General features: G+C 37.0%; 1 protein-coding gene across 1 annotated transcript in view; it reads left to right on the top strand.

Annotated features, from left to right (window-relative positions):
* CDK5RAP2 (CDK5 regulatory subunit associated protein 2) overlaps positions 1 to 20,204 on the top strand; it is a 174,401-nt gene that overhangs the window by 122,565 nt on the left and 31,632 nt on the right. Inside the window, exons 22-26 of the mRNA XM_044664271.1 lie at positions 1,611 to 1,842; positions 2,773 to 2,916; positions 8,447 to 9,026; positions 11,612 to 11,844; positions 18,990 to 19,038. Coding sequence (XP_044520206.1) covers positions 1,611 to 1,842; positions 2,773 to 2,916; positions 8,447 to 9,026; positions 11,612 to 11,844; positions 18,990 to 19,038 — 1,238 coding nt within the window. The remainder of the gene's footprint in view (positions 1 to 1,610; positions 1,843 to 2,772; positions 2,917 to 8,446; positions 9,027 to 11,611; positions 11,845 to 18,989; positions 19,039 to 20,204) is intronic.

Consider the following 20,204-nt stretch of genomic DNA (forward strand, 5'->3'; position numbering starts at 1 on the left):
GTCTGCATATACCTGGGTTTCACACCTGTGTGTTAGGAAAGGTAGTTCTTAACCCTATTTTATATATTATATAACTTTGCCCCAACAAATGGATTACTAAGAGTATTGTATTTCCCTCCAAGATATATAGTTTAGGATAATTTATATCACTGGTTACTAATAGGAATTCAGACTACTCTTGACTTTATTTCAATCAAATTTTCTAGATAAAAATTCAGAAGCCATACAGATCTTATACAATTGTATATGGGCCTAAGGTGATTTTGCCATAAGGTAGAGCCATCTATTGGGAATGTGGGTTCTGGACCCTCCAGGGGGAAGTGTTGGCATTCTTTGGCCACCTGGACCACCAGTGAAAATAATTGCAGGGATTAACCTAAGCCCATGTTGGCAAACCAATGGTATGCATACCAGAGTGTGCTGGGCGGGTTGGGGAGGGGCTGCTTCCTTCCCCCTCTCAACCATGCCTGAGGACATTTCTCACATCACCTGCCCCTCTGCCCAGCAGCTGACATTTCCTCCCTCCCCTGTCTGGGGTAAGGCAAGGGACTCACAGGTGGTATGAGGGTTGCAGTTTGGGCACTTGGTCTCTAATGCCCCTAAAAGGTTTGCCATCACTGGCCTAAGCAGTTAGTTAGTAGGGAAAATCAGGAGAGCTTTGACTGCCTTCCATTTCAGTGTCTTCATTATAATTACTATGCTGTAATATGGTCATGCTTGAATTTGTTGGTCTTTGTGCTTATTGGCCCCTTATGATTTGTGAGTTCTTATGTTTGTTTTCTTAGTCTCTGTCTTATTCTTTAGTGTCAGCTCTCAGGTCTCTCTGCTGTCAGTATCCTTGCTTCTTGTAGCTACCTGCTTTCTGCCTTGCTTCTTCTAATCTCTATTTCCTGGCAAAGCTATCAGAACTGTGTGTAGGCAGCACTGTTTGATAGAAAGGGTGCTGGACTGGAAGTTAGCAAAGATCTGAATTTGAACCCTGCTTCTTACTTTACCTCTCTTGAACTTTAGTTTCCTCAGCTGCAAAATGAGGGTGATAATAACGCTATGGCACCTATCTAGGAGTGACTGTGAAGGTCAAATGAAATAATACATGTAAAATACTTTGTAAATCTTAAAGCTTTATAAATGTTAACTGTTATTAATATTAAAGCAATATGCTACTATTGGTAATAATACTTATATTAGTCATATTAAACTGCTATTTATCAAGCCTTAAGACTTAATAATATTAGTAATGAGAGTAATAGAACTTTAGTGAGGGTCTGTGAACACAATGTCAGAGTTTTGGTATATTAATTTTGTGATATCTCTCTTGATTGTTCAGAGGCCCACACTATATACTGCTGGATCCTAAATAGTTGATGTTGCCAGGGAGGTAACCTTCTAATAAGTGAAGTATGCATCTTATATAACTTCTTTTCCTCATTAGAGAATAAATTCCATGAAAGCAGAGATTCTGTCTTCTCTTTGCTTAATAGTGCCTCATAATACCTAATTAGAATAGTACTGGGTATACAATGGTTGTTTCATAAATGTTGACTGACAAAAGGAAGTGCTTTTAACAAGTATGTGTAAAATTTTACAATGTGTTTTTTGTTTTTTTTTAGAGCACTAAGAAATCCCGTTTACCCATTCCATTAAAACCATCTAGATCATTAGGAAGTATAAACTTAAACTCTGCTCCCCAGGAGACAGTGCTTTATCTACAGAACCAGGTAGCTGAGCTGCATGGAGAACTCAAGGAATGTAAAATTCGAAACAAACATCTTCAACAAAAGTTATCTTTGACTGAAGCTCTGATTGAAGAGAGGCCAGTGCAAGACAAACTCTTGCTGAATGGTAAAATGAAAAAGAAAAATGCGTTTTAGAAAGCTAGGCAAATAACTGATAGAACTGCTTGAAATGTCAGCCGTGTTGTTTAGAATTATAATAAGTTCACTTATAAATTCCATGAATTGCAGTGATTAATCTTGATTCTTGCTTCTCACATGGTACAGAAAAGCATTTGCTAAGGGAAAACAAAATCTATTATTTTAATTTCCTTTGGAATTCTATAAAGGGTGGAATTGGTTTAGGGTTACACTAGCAATGAAACCGAGGTCATTAAAATAGATGCCTTTTGGTGGGGAACTGAATAACTCTGGAAGCTAAATCGGACTTGGGTCTAGTCCACTTCCAGCTGGAAGTCCTTGTGGACTCCAAGAACTTATAGTTCAGTATGGACTGAAGTGTGGTCTCTAGGGTTGAACTGTCCTGGTATTCTGCTCAATCCCCAGAAGCATACTAGAGTCTACCTGAGGAGAACAGAGCCAATGAAAATCTATGGTGCCTCCTCTGCCTTTTAGACATCCACTTAGTGACATCAGGTGCCCACTGGGGGTTTTGGCCCTTTGGCCATGAAACTGGCCCTTCTTGATTTTGAGAGACTACGTGACCCAGAGGAAAGAGCTAGTTATGTGGATCTCAAGTCAAGAAATCCACTTAGAAGATTTCTCTTCTTATAGGAACAGTGGCCTTGACCCTGTAGAATTAATTTCTACCTGCTTCTTTTTCAAAAGCAAGGACTTAAACCATTGGAGACAAGCTGAAGTTATATTTATGCTTTTTATTTTTTGTTATGGCAGTTCTGTAGATTAATTTTGTCTTATAAATTGCATCTTGCATCCCCAGTGTTTTCATTTTTCCCCATTGTATCTTTGTGTTCTTTTCCATTGCTTGGCTTGGTTTCAGTTTTGTGGTTTTATTTTTTCATTTTGTGGATTTCTCTAGCTGAGCCCTCATCGAAAGCAGTTTGCCAGGAGAGCGAGGTGGAATTAAAGGATCCTGAAGGTGATGCCGGTGGGAAGGAGGAAAAAGAGGAGGAGGAGGAGGTGGAGGAGGAGGAGGAGGAGGAGGATCAGAGAAAGAGTCCAGGTAGTTTGTGATTAGAAAATGAGAATGGCAGTGTTGTAGTTTTAGTTTGAACATTGCTTAGAGCAGTCTGTAAAAGTGATGAAGAGGACAGAATTGTATAAAGATTGAACCTGAAATTGGGACTTATGAAATCTTAGTTTTATCCCCTTTGCTGAGCCTCAGTTTCTGTATTTGTAAAATGCTAGAGACGTTGACTTATAATTTTCATGAGCCTTTCAGCTTTACCATTCTGTCATTAGGTGATCATCATTAATGGCCTTTATACCTCTAAGTCTTTCACTTTTTCTGGACCTCAGTTTCCCTTTCTTTAATTGGGGGGTGGTGATTGGGCTAGATGATGTCTAATATTCCAAGTCTTTTAAATTATTTCTGCCTGGGCTCTACATATATTGGCGGCTTAAAAAAAGAGGAGGGAGTATACTTTTTGATATAATAAATTCCCTTTTAGCCGTAATATTTTTGTGATTCCTTTTTTTAAAGAATAATTATCCTTTGCGATCTAATTTTAACTAGGGCATACTTCAGTTAGTAAGAAACAGTTGTCCCCAGAAATCCCATGTTAGTTTCCAGAGAGATCCATTTTCAGGAGTATCACAAGAATTTTTTTTTTTTAAACCCTTGTACTTCGGTGTATTGTCTCATAGGTGGAAGGTTGGTAAGGGTGGGCAATGGGGGTCAAGTGACTTGCCAAGGGTCACACAGCTGGGAAGTGGCTGTGGCCGGGTTTGAACCTAGGACCTCCTGTCTCTAGGCCTGACTCTCACTCCACTGAGCTACCCAGCTGCCCCTATCACAAGAATTTTTAAACACAGATCCTTATATAAATGGGTTGGATGTTATATTCCTTATGCCAAAAAACTTTGTTGGGGCTTCTTTTTGATTTAGGAAATTCAGTGTTCCCCAGGAGAAGCTTCTATGGAGGCCTGGGTTTGGAAGGGGAAGCCAGAAAATGAAATTGGTCCTTTATCTGAATTGTGGGAAGGCATTTGACAGGGTTTAAACTTAACTGAAGCATTGCTAAGAATGTAAATGATTGTAAATGATGCTGATAAAAGGACAGCATGTGATTTCACATACTTTATTGGTATTTGCAAGAAGACTTAATGACTTCTTGCTTCTTGCTTATAGAATACTGAATAAATGTTTACTGTATCATGAAGCAGAAGGTTCCAAATAAATGCCTAGATATCCATGTGCACAAGCATGTACCTACATATACACAAGCATGTAATGCATATACACAAATACATATAAATACAAATGTATGCAGCTTTATTTCTGTGTGACTAAAGACAAAACATCAGGTAAGTGTTACCTCTTAGGGATACATAACTGTTTCTGAATCATGCTTTATTTTACAGTTCTTTTCCCTTCATAATTATTGAATAAAGGGCTATGGAATTACCTACTATTTTTGGGCCTCTACATTATTTGCTGCTATGAGAAGAATTGTGGTGTCAAGAGTATTGGCCTTGGTTCAAGTTCTTGCCCTGTGACATCTTCCCTGGACTTCAGTTTTCTCTTTTGTGGAAGGATCTGAGTAGACCAGATGATTTTTACTTTTGTTGTTGCTGTTGTTGTTCAGTTGTTTCAGTCCTGTCTGATTCTTCATAATCCCATTTGGGATTTTCTTGCCAAAGATACTAAAATGGTTTATCATTTCCTTCTCCAGCTCATTTTTACAGATGAGAAAACTGAAGTAAACGGGGTTAAGTGATTTACCCAGAGTCACAAAGCTAGTGTCTGAGGTCAGATTTGAACTCAGGTAGATAAGTTTTCCTGACTCTAGCCACCATACCACCTAGCTACCCTGTACTTTTTACCATACTTTCTATCTGTGGTCCTGTAAATACAGACAAAATCTTACCAAAATTAATACGGGAATAATCTTCTTTCATACCATTAATTGGTTTCATGGAAACAGAATTACAGAGGCCATTTAGTTCTATATAAATGATCAATCGACTGAATTATATTGTGGTGGAATTTACCACAAATTTACAACTTTGTCATATGAGCCAGTGTACTATTGTAGGATGTTGGTCTGAGCAGCCTTGTAGAATGTGGCTATATTTTTATAAACAAGTGAAGTGTGACAGTTTCTTCTCTTCAGTTGAATGACTCACAGAAACCATGGCTTGTTGCGAGTCAGCTACAAAAAGCCTCTCCCGTCAAAGGGTTGCACAGGTTGCAGTGGGTAGTAATAACCTGGTACCTACCAAATCCAATGGCCTTTTTTTTTAATCCTTGTCCTTCTTGACCTCTCTGTAGCATTCTTGACCTCTTCCTGCTGTAACCTCTTTCCTCTGTTTTCATAATTTTGCCCTCCCATTTCTCCTGGTATCTGTTAGCCACCACTCCCTTTGCTGAAGCATCATACATGTTGTCCTATATCTTGTTTGTGTGTGTGCCCTATGGCTGTCTTCTTCTACCTTCTCTTGAACCTCATCAGCCCCCAGGCATTCAGTTATTACTTCCTGCAGATAAATCTCAGTTCTGGATATCTAGCTCCAATCCAGTTTACCAGTACTTTTTGGACATTTCCATTGGTATATCCTATAGCCATCTCAGATTCAAGCAGAATTAATTTCCACTCTCTCCCTTCTGCAGCTCTTCCCTTTAATGGCATCCCTGTTCTAGTTACTTAGCTTCAAAATTTTGGAGTTATCCTCAACTTTTCATTCTCCCTCATCCCTCATCCCCATTCTGTTTCAAGTCTTGTCAGGTATTCTTCTATAATATGTCTCATCTATTTATTTCTATGGAGGCACCATTATTGGGTGCCTTGGGCCCTCATTACCTCTATAGACTATTTAGTTTCCCAATTCTCTTTAAGAAGATCAAGGATCAAGGATTTTTCTTCTTCAGTTCATCCTCTACCCAGCTACAAGCTAGGTGGTACAGTGGATAGAACACTAAATGTAAAGTCTGGAAAAGCTGAGTTCAAATGTGACCTTACATACTTACTAGCTGCATGACTCTGGGAAAATCATTTAACCTCTGCTTCTGTTTCCTCATTTGTAAAATGGGAATAATTATAGCATCTATCTCCCAAAGGTTGTTGTGAAGATAAAATAAGTGAGATTATAAAGCACTTTGTAAATCTAAAAGTAGTAAAGAAATGCTTATTATTGTTATTCCTGAAGCTTGGATCTCACCATGCTATACTTTTGTTCAAAAGGGGCCCTTCTTGCTTCTGGTTTTGAACACAAACATCTCTGTTTGACTTTTAAAGTCCTTCACAACCTGGCTTCAGCATATATTTCCAGGCTTATTGTAAGTTATTCCCTTTTATGCACTCTCATATTCCAGACAAACTGGCCTGTTTGCTATACCTCACACATGACATTCCATCTTCTCTCTCCATGTCTGACTGTCTCTCTTGCTTATATTTATTGCACTTCCTTTCCCTCCTCACTTCGGCTGTGGCGAATTCCAGATTTCTTTCGAAGTTCAGCTTAAATGTTCATTCCTACAAGAATACTATTTTGTTTCCCCTGAAATGATAAAATTATATTTTGCACTTATATATGTACCTTTGTTTCTCCTGCTAGAATACTTGCCTCTTGAGGTTAGGTATTGTTTTGTTTTTGGCCTTTTATCTATCTGAAACACTTAGAATATTATCAGGCACTTAGTAGATGCTTAGTAATACTGTTTGAATGAATGAAAAGAGTCCTCTCTTGGGAATTTGGTAACTTGGGTTCAAGTTTAAAGCCTGGTATTTTACTAGCCATGTGTCCTTGGACATATCACTTCTTAAGTTTGAATTTTCTCTTCTATAAAATAAGCAGTTTGGATTTATGTGATCTCTGAAGTCTCTTCAAACCCTAAGATTTTTTTAAAGAACCTTTTCTGTCTTAAGTAGCACTTCTTAAGACAGAAGGGCAAAGGCAAGGCAAATGGGGTTAAGTGACTTGCCTAGAGTCATACTGCTAGGAAATGTCTGAGGCCAGATTTGAACCAGGTCCTCCTGACTCCAGGCCTGGCACTGTCCACTGTGCCACCTGTCTGTCTCAACCCCAAGATTTATAATTATAATTGCTTTCCTTGCTTCATGTGACAGCTACTTACTAAAATGAGAGAATCTGATTTTGGGTTTTACAGTAATGTAATCAGGGGTAAGAATGCTAGGCTTTTTGCTTCATTTGTCCTGATTGCAGTTAGCAAAATGACCTTTATATATTTTATCCCTTCTTACTTGAAGTATATTAACCACCTAAACCAAAGTGCACATAAATTCATCTCCTAGGTGGGCACTATATCAAAATATCTACTACTATGGAACTTTGGCCATGCCACCTCACTTCTCAGGGTTTCCATTTCTTCTGTTGCAAAACTGGGCAGTGGGTCTAAGTGTTCTTTAAAATCTTTTCTTCCTGAAATAAAATTCTCCATTGCATTCATTCAATTTTCAGCTAAGTGAATGAAAGAGAACTGGTGCTATAGTCTTCCTTCCCTTCTTCCTTTCCTCTGTTCCTCCTCTTCACCTAACTGCCATGTGCCAGGTATTATGCTAGAACCCATGTCTTCCTGATTCCAAATCTGGGTCTCTGTGCACTATGCCATATTGTCGTGATGTTAATAATAATGATAATAAAATAAAAAAGAAGTCGTATGTAAATATATAGTTGTGTGCCTATATTTAGATAGATGCACACATAGTATATATACATATATACACTTAGCCATTTTATCACACAGTTTATCCTTATTTAGGCAAAGGTGAGCACTTAGATAAAAAATAGATGATTATTTAGCCCATTCTATTAATATAGTCTATTTGTTTTTTATTTCCCTGGTAATTTAAACATATAATGTAAATTGCTTCATTTTTTGCCTCAGTTTCTTTATCTATAAAATGAGAGCAATATCCATGTCTCCCCCTGCCCCAGGGGCTTAGCAGTATTATTAACTACCACAATAACAATAGTTCTCATTTCTGTAATTTTGTAGTTTGCAGAGTGTTTTTTTTTCACAACAACCCTATGAGATATATAGTGCTAGCAGTGCAAGTCACATCTTAAAGATGAAGAAACTGAGTTTAAGAAAAGTGATCTCTTCTTTTTAGTCTTTTAGCCAATAAATAGCACCAGGATTTAAGGTTTCGTTTTCTGATTTGATAAGCCAAGTCTACTTTTGATGAGTCTTTCCTGGTTCTGGGATAATGTATGTGAAAATGCTTTGTAAACTGTCAAATGCTATATAGATGTTACTTTGTGGGTAGTGTATTGACTATGTGGATGGTCTTTTAGAAATTCTTGAAGCTAGCCCAAGCACATGCAAACAGATCTGATATTTAAATTACCTCTAAGGAAGTGCTTGTTGATAGTGGTCACATTCTAGAACTACATACTGAGGATCATGGTAGGATCTCCTTCTAGGACTATTCTTATGTCTCTGGGAAACTGGATAAAATCTTGTCCTGAAGGAAAGAAAAATGTGTTAAAATAGATGCTATATCAAGATCCTGCTCATTCTAGTGATTCTGAAAACAACAGATACTAATGTAAAAGCATTTAATTTTCAGAACTTGAACCTCTTCAGCTTAACAACCTTGACATCTTGCCCTCAAACAAAGAAAGTCATTGCGAAGATTTTGTAGATGAAACTTCAACTGCATCTTCTTCAAGTTCTAAGAATCTTTCTCTTAAAGTAAGTGTGAACGGTACAGATCTTTCTGATGAATTTGAACATGTGGATGATACTGAACATTTAAAACAACGAATTAGAGATTTGAAAGCTGAACTTGAAGGATACCAGAAATTCAAATTTCAGTTGCAAGCTTCTCAACAGTCTCAGTGCAGTAAAGCTATTATCACAGTCATGTGTGGTACTGAAGGGGCGCAGGAAGGACAGACTATATCAAAGGGGGACACTAATGAAGAAGACGTGAACACATTCTCTAGTTTACATCAAGTTCACTATGTAAAACACACCAAAATCCTTCATCCATTGACTTCAGAGTTGGCTGATGGAATAGTGGAAGACCTAAAGCAAAGGCTGGAGAAGCAGAAATCTGAATTAAAGAGAGAACAGACTGTGAATATGAACCTTCTTGAGGAAATACTTACTCTTCAAAACAAACTCAGAGAATCATCCCCTACGAGGTAAGTTCTAGAATGGGTAGCCAGGGCTCGCTTTTCATTAGAGTACATTTCTGCTAACTGTACACTGCAAATACACCCCACCTAACATTATTACCAGATTCTGAGAAAATACAGAGGGAGACAAAGGAATGTTAGCAGGAAGTTAGTTCTATAGGGAAACTATTGTATGAACAGATGGACTGACACTACTGTGGTGGGGTTCTAGGAATTTTAGATTTGACTATCTCTTAGGATCATAGTTGCTAGAGATTTGAGAAGCTATCAACTCAGGCATGAACAAAAATTTCCTCTACATTTTAACTCCAAAGTGGTCATCTAGCCATTTCTTGAAGACACTAATTGAGGAGGAATGCACTGTTTCCTGAGGTAGGTTATTTTACTTTTGGATAGCTGTAGGCATTAGGAAATGTTCTTTATTTCAAGCTTAAATTTGATTCTCTGCAACTTTTACTCATTCATCCAAGTTCTGCCCTCTGGGATAAAACAGAAAAAAGATGAATCCTTTTTTTTTTTTTTTTTTTTTTGTGGTAGCTCTACAAATACTTGAAGACAGTTCTCCTTCAGGAAAGGCTTTTGTAGAGAACGTGACATTTGAGTATGGCATTTATAGAGCAGAATTTTGAAAAGAATTTTCCACACCCCAAGTGTTATACCAGTAAAAACCTGCATTTACCCCCTCAAACCATGAGTTGGCACTCATTCCTTGAGAAGTTGAAAAGTTGACTTAACTTACTTCTATTATGGTTCCATACCAGAGAAAGCTGCTGAATTCTATTTAGCAATTCACTAAATATTAAACCCCTACTATATTTGAAGCACTGTTGTTCAGATAAAAAAATGAAGACCAGTCCCTATCTTCAAAGTGTTTATATTGTATTTATGATACAATGCAATAGGTACCCAGAGAAGCAGTACAGGATCATGTGAAAAGGGAAAGGGCACTGACAACTATAGGAATTAGAATAGTTTCTATAAGAAGTGGCACTTGAGTTGAGCCCTAAAAAATGTTGAGGAAGGAAAGAATGGGTGTTTTAGACCAAATGGGCAGAATATAAAGTACTTTTAAACAATGATTATTAGTAAGGTCTCTAAAAAAAAAGTTTGTGGGAGAGATTTTCCTAGAACTTTGTCTTATTCAAGGCCTCTTTTGGTGACTGGAGCATAAAAATTGTGGACCTACTATTGTGTGAATTATCTAACCTTTATACACCTGTGATGCTTACTCCAAGGTATTGTTATTGGCCTTAGCATTTCTGGGGCAGCTCAAGTAATAGCCAGGAGATGAATATAAGCATTTTTCAGATGTATGCTTCAAGGTCATTCTAGAATGTTAGATCAAGTTAAGAGTAGAGCAGTTTTTCTTCACAGATATTTTGAGGGCATAGGCATATTCGGTTTTGTTTATTTTGATACACAGGGAATAGGATTGTTTGTAAAGCTGACCTTTCTTTGCCCATCACTAATTTGTGATAACCTATTATTACGTTGATAGAGGCAGAATTGGATTTTCTATGATTTCCCAAATGCTCAGATTGCAGCTTTCAGAAAAATAGCTTTTCCTCCTGTTTATGTATATGTTGAATTGTTTCAGATACTCCACTCTTACTTGTTCCCAGTGTCACTTGTGTGGAAAGATGACATGTGGCACAAAGAAGCATTCAAATTCATTGCTTACATGTAGTACACATGAAGTTGTTCTGTATTTGAGATTCTTCATTTTCAGTTTTATGGAAAACAGACTTTAATGCCACCATCTGTATAACTTTGTATTGGGAATATAGCAGTGATACGATTCCAGCTTTCAAGGAGTTTACGTTCTAGTAGGAAGGAGAAAGTATGAACACAAATGGCCATAATACCAAATAGAAATATGAATAGTGCAGGAGAAAGGCAATGTGAACTCCGGGCAGACCTCTGTTGCTTTATCTGTAAGATTGAAATAATGATCCTTTATCCTTTTGTCCAGTAGGCTTTAGCATATGCATCCTTCTCTGCTCCCTGTATTGCTAGTGCTGAATGGGGGGAAAGTGAAGCTTCTTACTTTTCTATGCCTGCTTACAAGTACAGGGCTAAGAACACTGCTTTTTTTCCCTTTTATTTCTATAATTTTCACTGAAATTTATGGATTAGGTTCTAATTCTAGGAGGACTAGACAGTAAAACTTAGAACCACTCTTTTGATAAGTATGTGGTGCCTAGCTGTGTGACCCTGGGCAAGTCACTTAACCCCAATTGCCTAGCCCTTACTGTTTTTCTCTCATAGGACCAATACTCAGTATCAATTCTAAGATAGAAGACAATGGTTAAAAAAAGTATATGGGATAGACTGTCTTTCCTTCTAATAATCTTTCTTTTAATAAGATACTCTGTGAAGTTGAAAAATATTGCATGAAGTCCCTTTTTCCAGCATTTGTTAGCTATTTTGAAATAGAAAAAAATGACCTTGTATAGATGCTTTTAAAAAAAAGTATATATTTGTACAGCTTCAGGCTTTTGAAAAATGTGCTCGATCATATTTTCAATTAGTATTAAGGTCAAAAAATTCAATTTGAAAATGATACCAGATTTTTCCCCCCTTTTTACCAGATACGATTCATTAGTTCAGTCCCAAGCCAGGGAACTCTCATCTCAACGGCAGCAGATTAAAGACAGCCACAGCATCTGTGTCATTTATCGTCAACATATGACCAACCTTATTAAAGCTTTTGAGGAGTTGCTGCAGGCCAGTGATGTTGATTACTATGTAGCTGAAGGCTTCCGGGAGCAGCTGAATCAAAGCATTCAGTTACTTGAGAAATTGGAAAAGATGTTTCTTAGTGGTAAGTGGTAATATTTGCATTGTTTACTGTCTAAAATGCATAAATATTTCAAGTGAGACTTTCTGAATGGTATATGTCCTGGGAGGGAGAGTGGATGTGGAACAAATTGGCTTTTCCCTTCCCCTATTCTGACCTGATGTGGATCACAGCAGGACTCATTTTGCACCATTTTCATTTAGGAAGACAGCCAACAATTGTTGCCTCATGGCAGATTGGGTCCTGTTGTTTGGAAACTATCATATAGCTACTTTTCTCTTTGTAGTGACTATGCCACTGGCCATATCTGTGAGCTATTCATTACACTCTGCTCTAAGAGCCCCTTAGACAGCTGGTTCAACAGAACTTCCATTGTAAACAATGTATAGTTAGAATAAGTTTGAAGTCGAAGTGACCTGGCTTTAGATAGTTGGAAAGACTACTGAAGCAAGAACTGGGAGACCAAGATTCCAGGCCTGGCTCTGATTTTTACTCACTCTGTGATCGTAGGTAAATTGCTTCTTCTCTTTGGGGCTCAGTTCTTTAATAAAATGATAGACTTGGACTTAATGACTCTCAGAAGTACTTTCTGGCTCTGACATTTTATAGTCTGTGGATGCTTAAGACTTATTTTTTTTTTCCAGGCTTTTTAGAATCTCATTTTACTCAGAATATAAATGTAGCTTGTGAATAGTTCAGGTAAATGTAAATGACTATAAAAGTTTCTGTTTACTTTTCAGCTTGTCTTTTTGGATACATTTTTGGCAGGGTGGAGATACATGAAATATTTTTCCCATTCCTTTTCTTATCCTGCTGTAACCCAATGGTGAGAATTGCAGCCTCTATCGCCATCATTCTTTGATTTGTAGGATCACCAGTTTCATCAGTATGACACTTCATAGACATAGATTGCAACCTGTTTCAGATTTATCATAGAGGGTCTCTGAGAGTTGCTGTTGCCAAAAAATCACAGAATTCATGGTTATAGCTAAAGATTTGGGGCTAGAAGGGACCTCAGAGGCCATCTAGTTTAATTTTCTTATTTTATAGATGAAGGATTGAGGATAAACCAAAGTTACTCAAGATCACCCAAGGCGTGAGTAGCAGAGCTAGAAATTAAACCTATGCCCTGGGGACTTGGAATCTCATGTTTTCTCAGTTGTATTATACTATCTCCTTCCTTTGGCCAACTTGATCATTATCCTTTCAGTTTATCTAGGCTCTTTTTTAGAGAACAGGCATATGATGCATCTTCAAGGCCTCTCCAGTTTGTTGTGAAACCTGCCTCTCTATTGACAGAGCCTTTGAGGATCTAGAGCCACTTCTATTTATGTCATTATGTGGCATTGGAGTAAGAATTTAATGGGAGAATTTTTAGTGTAATACTAAAATGACTCAGACCTGGACTATTCCAGGATTATAACTTTTTCTTCTTACTATTCTGTACCTTTTCTTTTGCCTCCTCCCTTATTATGGACTCAAGCCCATTGAGATGGGATATGGGATAAAAAAAGGTCCACTGACTTCAGTCACAGACATATCTCAAGATTCCCGCTTATAAGAACCCATAGAGATCCTAAATCCTATTTTCTGTAGTTTTTTCTGATCTCTTCATTGATGACTGCCTGAATCTTGAAATTGCCTTTTGTTTATTTTGTATATATTTGTTTATGTAATTAGTACTTCTTCTGGGGCTACCCTCTAACTTAGACCCACAAGTTGGATTCCTTTGAATGACCATACTCAGGTTTAAGGTATTCTGTTTGTTTGGTTCTGTACTCTTAAAATTAAGTGCACAAGCCCCCACTCATGCACTTACCTTTAATATTAAAGAAACACAATTATCTGAAAGTGAAAACATTTACTAAGATAACATCATGAAAACAATAGTAACAAAACATTCCATCTGTAAACATATTCTCCCAACCATACATGGTATAAGTAAGAAGAGTGGTATTAGCACAAAAACACACACTTAGGGAACATATTGGTCCAAGGCATCACATACCTCCAGCACTGTATGGATTGAATAACATTTTTCTTCTCATAGTTTCCTTATGCTCTTCTCCTTAGATGCAGTGTCTCTGCTGGGCAAATTTCTCATCTTGGCTTTCTAGGCTCATTTCTTTCTTTTGTTTGTCTTCTAATGGTTAACTCTTGATGGCTAGGTCTTGTTATCTTCTTGACTCACAGAGGTCACATTTTTCAAAGCTGTTTCCTGATACTTGACTATGAGGTGTACTGTCTCCTATTGGTCAAGTAGTTCTGCTACAAAGAAAGAGAAATCTCCTTACTCCACAAGAAAGCAAAAATTCCCTCTTATGGGCAGAAACTTCTAGCCTTTTTTAAATTAAAAAAAATTTTTTTAAGGGCCACTAATGGTGCAGATCCTTGGCCAGCCATTAACAATTTGCTGCCCAATTCCATCATTTGGATCAAAGAATACTTTGTAAAAGGGTAATAGAATATAAATTTATATTTGCATGTCATTTAAGAGTATGACACCTTATTTTTTTTTCTTTTATCCGCCCTTTTTCTTCTTTGATTTTATGGACTGGGCTAACAGAAAATTAGTGAATCAGGAGAGTCCTGATAAACTTCTTCTATCCCTCCTCTCTTATATATATCTTGTCTCCCCAATAGAATTGACCTTCTTGAGGGTAGAGACTATTGAATTTATATCTTTTATACTTGGTACCTTCTGATTTAATGAATGATTATTAATTAATTCATAATTTCCTAGAAGTCATTTATCAAACATTTATTAAGTACCAGCTACATTCTAGGTGCTATGATAGGAGCTAGGGATACAAAGACAAAATTGAAATAGACCTTGCCCTTAAAGAGCTTCCATGCCATCAGGTAAGTAACATATGCACATATATGTAAATATATGATCTGGGTCAATCTGTATATTTCTATCTTGTATTTGGATACACATTAAAATTGCACCAAGACTTTTGGGATGTCCTGTATGTATATGTGTGTGTTTGTGAGTGTGTGCATATACATTGTGAGGAGTTGGAGTGAGACTTTAAAAGAAAGAGGGGAGAGTGGAGAGAACTGGGTCTCTATAACCCAGAGAGGAGAGAGGGTATCCAGGAGGGAAGGGATGGTTCATAGGCCAAATGCTGCTAAGAGGTCAAGTAGAATGAGAATTCAGAAAGCCCATTACAGTTTCCAGTTACAATCATTGGTCATCTTTGGAGTGAACAGTTTCAGTTGAGTAATGAGGCCAGAAGTCAGCTTTCAGAGAGTGTAGTGAAGATTGAGATGAGAGGAAGTGGGTGCTGCTATATGTATGGAGCTTTTTCATGGAATCTTTCTTTTAGTTGAGAAAGGGAAGAGAGAGAGAAGCCAATGCCTTGCAAAGACGGTATGATTAGTGAGAGGTTTGAAGTATGGGGAAGACTTGTTGGTATATGAAAGCAAAGAAAAGAACCAGGAGATGGGAAAAATACTATATAGATCAGTGAAAGAGAAGGGATGATAGTCTGTTGGAGAAGACTGGGAAAAGAAGATCATAATTTCTTAATATGAGCAAGATACTTTAATGTGGGCTGTGCCAACCACAGAAGTGTAAGAAATTGTTTCTCAAGTAGCTTACAATTCAGGAGATGATGCTTACAATTAACAATATAACTACCCCCAAATCTTAAACAGCTCACCACTGTTCACAGGATCATCCATACTCTTCTGGAATTCATGAGCCTCTTGCACAGTCTTGTCACAACCTAACTCTTTTCAAGATCTTCCCTTGTTCACCATCTACTGATTCTGTTTAAATGGCAGCGGCACAATGGATAGAACACTGGACCTAGAGTCAGGGAGGCCTGAGTTCAAATCTAGCCTTAGACACTAATTATATGACTCTGGCCAAGTCACTGAACTGCATTCTGTGGCAGTTTTGTCTGTAAAATAGTGATAACAAGAACATCTACTTCCCAGGATTGTTGAGTGGATAAATTGAAATAATATTTGTAAACCTAATGTATTATATAAATGCTGGCTATTAAAGAATGTAAAAAAGCATTTGGTAAATTGTAAAATGCGACGCAGATATCAAGTATTCTTATTAGTATTACATGAATTCACTCTTCTAGGCAGATCAGACCACCCCTTCTTTTGGTCTATCTTTCATTTTCCTTGTTCTAGGTTTTATTTACATAATTTTCCTTGCCTAAAAGATTCTTTTTACCCTCTCCACCTAAAAACTACTTGTCCTAGCTCATATGCCACCTCTTACACGAAGTTTTCCTTATCTTCTCTGACCACAGGCCTTGGTCCAGTGATCTTTCCCCTCTTCTGAACACCTATGACATTGTACCATTCACATGGTGTTTGAACATGTTACCATGTATTTTTTTCATGTATGCATAGTTTATGTTCCCAACAGCCTTAGTGATTCACTTATGGGATATCTTCCTCGAAAGGACAAAAGACATAGGTTATATTGAAAAATAACACCAATTGCAGGTGACATTTAGGTTTTAGTCAAATCAGATTTTGGAAGGAAATATATATGCCCTACATTAGTTCTTGGTAGGCAGACCTTTGTTTTTATTTCTTTTGTATTCCTCAAAGCTCTATTCTTTGCATATAGTAAATACTGAAAATATTTGTCAATAATAATACAAGGTAACAAATGCTAAATTAATGGGTATAGAATCATATAGATAATTAAATTTTATAAAAACTCAGAAGAATTCCTCTTCAGAGTAGACTAAAGGGTTAGTGAAGGTTACATGGAGGAAAATAGGATTTATACTAGGTTCAGAAGTTGGAAAAATCAGATATATAGAGGGAAAATCCCAGGCAGGAGGGATGTATATAATATATTTGGAATGATGAAATCAGTTTGGCTAGAGTATATTAGGTTCAGGTTGAGAAGAGGTTGGGTGTAAAACTGAATATGTACACTAGGTGATGGAAGGCCTTGAGTTCCAGATGAGGAAAATTTGGATTTTGTCCTATAATTAATTGACTTCCTTTTCTTTTCTTTTCTTTTCTTTTCTTTTCTTTTCTTTTCTTTTCTTTTCTTTTCTTTTCTTTTCTTTTCTTTTCTTTTCCTTCCTTCCTTCCTTCCTTCCTTCCTTCCTTCCTGCCTTCCTTCCTTCCTTCCTTCCTTCCTTCCTCTCTCTTTCTCTCCTTCCCTCTCTTTTTCTCTACTGGGGCAGCTAGGTGGCTCAGTGGATAGAGTGCCAGGCCTAGAGTCAAAAGGACCTGGGTTTAAATCTGGCTTCAGAAACTTCCTAGTTGCATGACCCTGGACAAGTCACTTAACCCCAAGGCTGGGTATTGCCTATCCCATATTGCTCTTCAGCCTTGGAACAGATACTTACTACCAATTCTAAGGCAGAAGGTAAGGGTTTAAAAAAAATCATGACTGACATGGTCAAAGTGGTGTTGTAAGTTTTATAAGTGGCAGCATTGGGCAGGAAAGATCAGAGGTAAAGAGAGATACCAGTTAGGAATGTTATCCTGTACTTGTCCTAAATGAAGACAGATAATTTAGATATTTAAGAAAAAACTTTTTAGACTGTCTAGTATGACTTGCATTGACTCTATAGCAGTTTAAGTAGAAACTGAGTAATTGGAGAAATGCTTTAGTGGCTCATATCCTAACATGTTAGAACAGCCCAACAGATGGTAGCCTATCACCTGTGTGCAGGCAGCTTCAACCAAAACAATTCTGTGCATCAGTTGAAATGATCTTTCCTGGAATAATACTTTGTCACTTTGTTTTAAAGACCATTGTTGTAGTGGAGAATTGGAGTATAATTACTGCTGAATTAATGAAATCCTGTCAAAGGCCTTTTACTAGAAGCAGTGGGAATAAACCAGTGTGGTACCAAATTACTAAATTCATTGTGACATAGTGGCTTTGCTTCCTGAGCCACTATGAATAGAGTTTAGCATCGGACCTTCTTCTTTTAAAAACCCCACTATATTATACGTACTTGAACCAGTCATGGTACATAAGTTTGCTAAGCACCATAGAAATAGACTTTGGTGTTTTCTTCCAAATGGCAAGTTTATGTTTTTCTTTGGCCAATAGCCACTTAAAAAGAATTAATTCATAGGTTGGTTTCCTAGTATTGCCAACTTCCAATATAACTTGAACTCGATGCAAAATTCTCTCTTGTCTCCTAATTGGGTCATTGCAAAGATGTGGGTATAGGCCTTATTGTTCTTTTGAAAATCATGCAACCAAGTCAAATTTAACTTCAGAGTTTTCTCATGAGGAGTGACAAGTTGAAAAGGAACACCATAGTGTAGGGCTCTCCCAACAGCAGATCATTTTTACTTGTAGAGTAGTGTGCTCTGAAACCTTACTTGGTAGATGTTTAAGGGAACTTTTTTAATATTCTTAACAATTTTAGGTTTTTAGCAATGGAATAGACTGCTTAGAAAGGTAGGGAATTTTCTCTTGATGAAGGCTGGGTAGGAGGTTTGTAAGGAGGTTTCTTAACTTTGGGTAGGGATTAGACTAGATGACCTGAGATACCTTTCAATTCTTTAGATTCTGGTACGTTCTCAGCAAATCCTCTTTGATTGACTGTGATGGACAGCTTAGACAGTGGTTGGGCCCTCTCCGCTAGCTTCATATGCTACTGTTCGATACTCAGAGCGGTAAAGAAAACCTCCTATCAGAGTACATTCAACTTTTCAGGCTTTGTTTCCGTTTCAGAATGGGTATGGAAACATTCTCCTTTCTGAATTTTGTTAATTTCTTTTGTGTGGGTGCCATCTAGTCACAGTCCTGCATCCTCAATAGCACTAGGGCTCTTTTTAATTCTTAAAATGCTCAGTTTGATGAGTTCAGAATTATGCCATTTGTAGTTTAGACTCTTCTTGTTCTACAGACTGGACAATATAACTTTGAGACCAGCTCCAGAAATGCATTTTTTATGGATTTAACAATGTCATCTACCCCTGCAGGGAGTAATCAAGAATTGGTAATAAAGGTGGTCTGTCTGCATGGGTTTTGTTTTCCAACATCTTGTTGGTGAGTCTTAGATATGTATATTAAAGACTTGGGATCTTAAAGAAGATTTTTTAAACAAGCTGTTTAGCTTATTTAAAAATATACACACGGGGAATGATTGTAGAACAAATGTTTTTATGTGAAACATTTTTCTTTCACCTAATGGATTTTTCCTTCACAGGAAAATCATCTGATAAAGAAGTCAGCAAACATAATGAATTAATCAAAAGGTAAGCTTATAGCATTTATTAAAGAAAATCATTCAAAAACACAAGGTTCATTTTAAGTGTCAGCTTTTAAATGAATGGGTATATGTATCTTATTACCTTGTCCTAGGCAATGTCATTTCTTAATAGGGCAGTAGGACATTCAAATGTAGAAAATATTTATTAAGTACCTTCTGTGTGCAAAATGCTGTGCTGTGTTCTGGAGGAGATAAGAATGCTCCTTGTCTTCATGGAACTCAGTCTAGTAGGGGGCAGGAGGAGATAAAGGAAAAAACATAGAGGTCACTTCCAAGTTATAGTGTTACACTGTTCTTCTATAAAGAGCAAGGTTATTGCTACAAAATTCCACTGTTATGCTGGGAAAACCTACCATAATATTGTTCAGCTAATTGTAGAGATGTAAATTAGAAGAGAGGAAATGTAATCAGAACTAGCATTTGAGCCTTAGTGGGTTTTAACTCCTCAAAAGTCCAGACTGTTACTGACTGTCAGATAGGTGTTGCTTACTACATGTAAATGTGATTTCTATAGAACCAATAGACCCATTACTTTATTTTGCCTAAAGGAGTATTTTTATAGAACTTCGTGGCATTAGGTGGAATATGCCTGCTTCCTGACAGGCTTCTTTCTGATGGTGAACCTTCATTTGGTAAATAAAATGAGAAATAAAGTAGAAACTTAAACTAACATTTTTTTTAAAGCTACATAACTTGTCTATCTTCTTTCCAATCTCTAGGCCTCTTGATTCACTTCTGATTTTTTCCCTATGAGTAATTGTTTTGATTCCAGATTCTTTATCAACTTTTGTGCAGTGACCACTTAAATTGATTTTTCCATCTCTGAATGATGTTGGGGAAAGAATGTTGAACTTTAAATCAGGATAACTTGATTCAAACCCTCTCTGTGTCACTTACTGATTTTGGGATAATCTCAGTTTCCTTATCTGTAAATTGAGTAAAATAATTTTGCACTTACAGGATGTTTGTGTGAAATGTTTTGTAAAAATATATAAAAATGTGACTTGTTATTATAATAATTCCCCTGATGTTCACAATATGTTTTCTTTTTCTAAATCTCATTGGATTATATGGTTGAGATATATTTTTTTTCCCTAGCCTGGGTTTAGCATATATTTAGCCAATTTTCTAGGCTGTATTTAGGCCTTCATT

The sequence above is a fragment of the Gracilinanus agilis genome, chromosome 2, assembly GCF_016433145.1.
Source record: "Gracilinanus agilis isolate LMUSP501 chromosome 2, AgileGrace, whole genome shotgun sequence".
Classification (NCBI taxonomy): Eukaryota; Metazoa; Chordata; class Mammalia; order Didelphimorphia; family Didelphidae; genus Gracilinanus; species Gracilinanus agilis.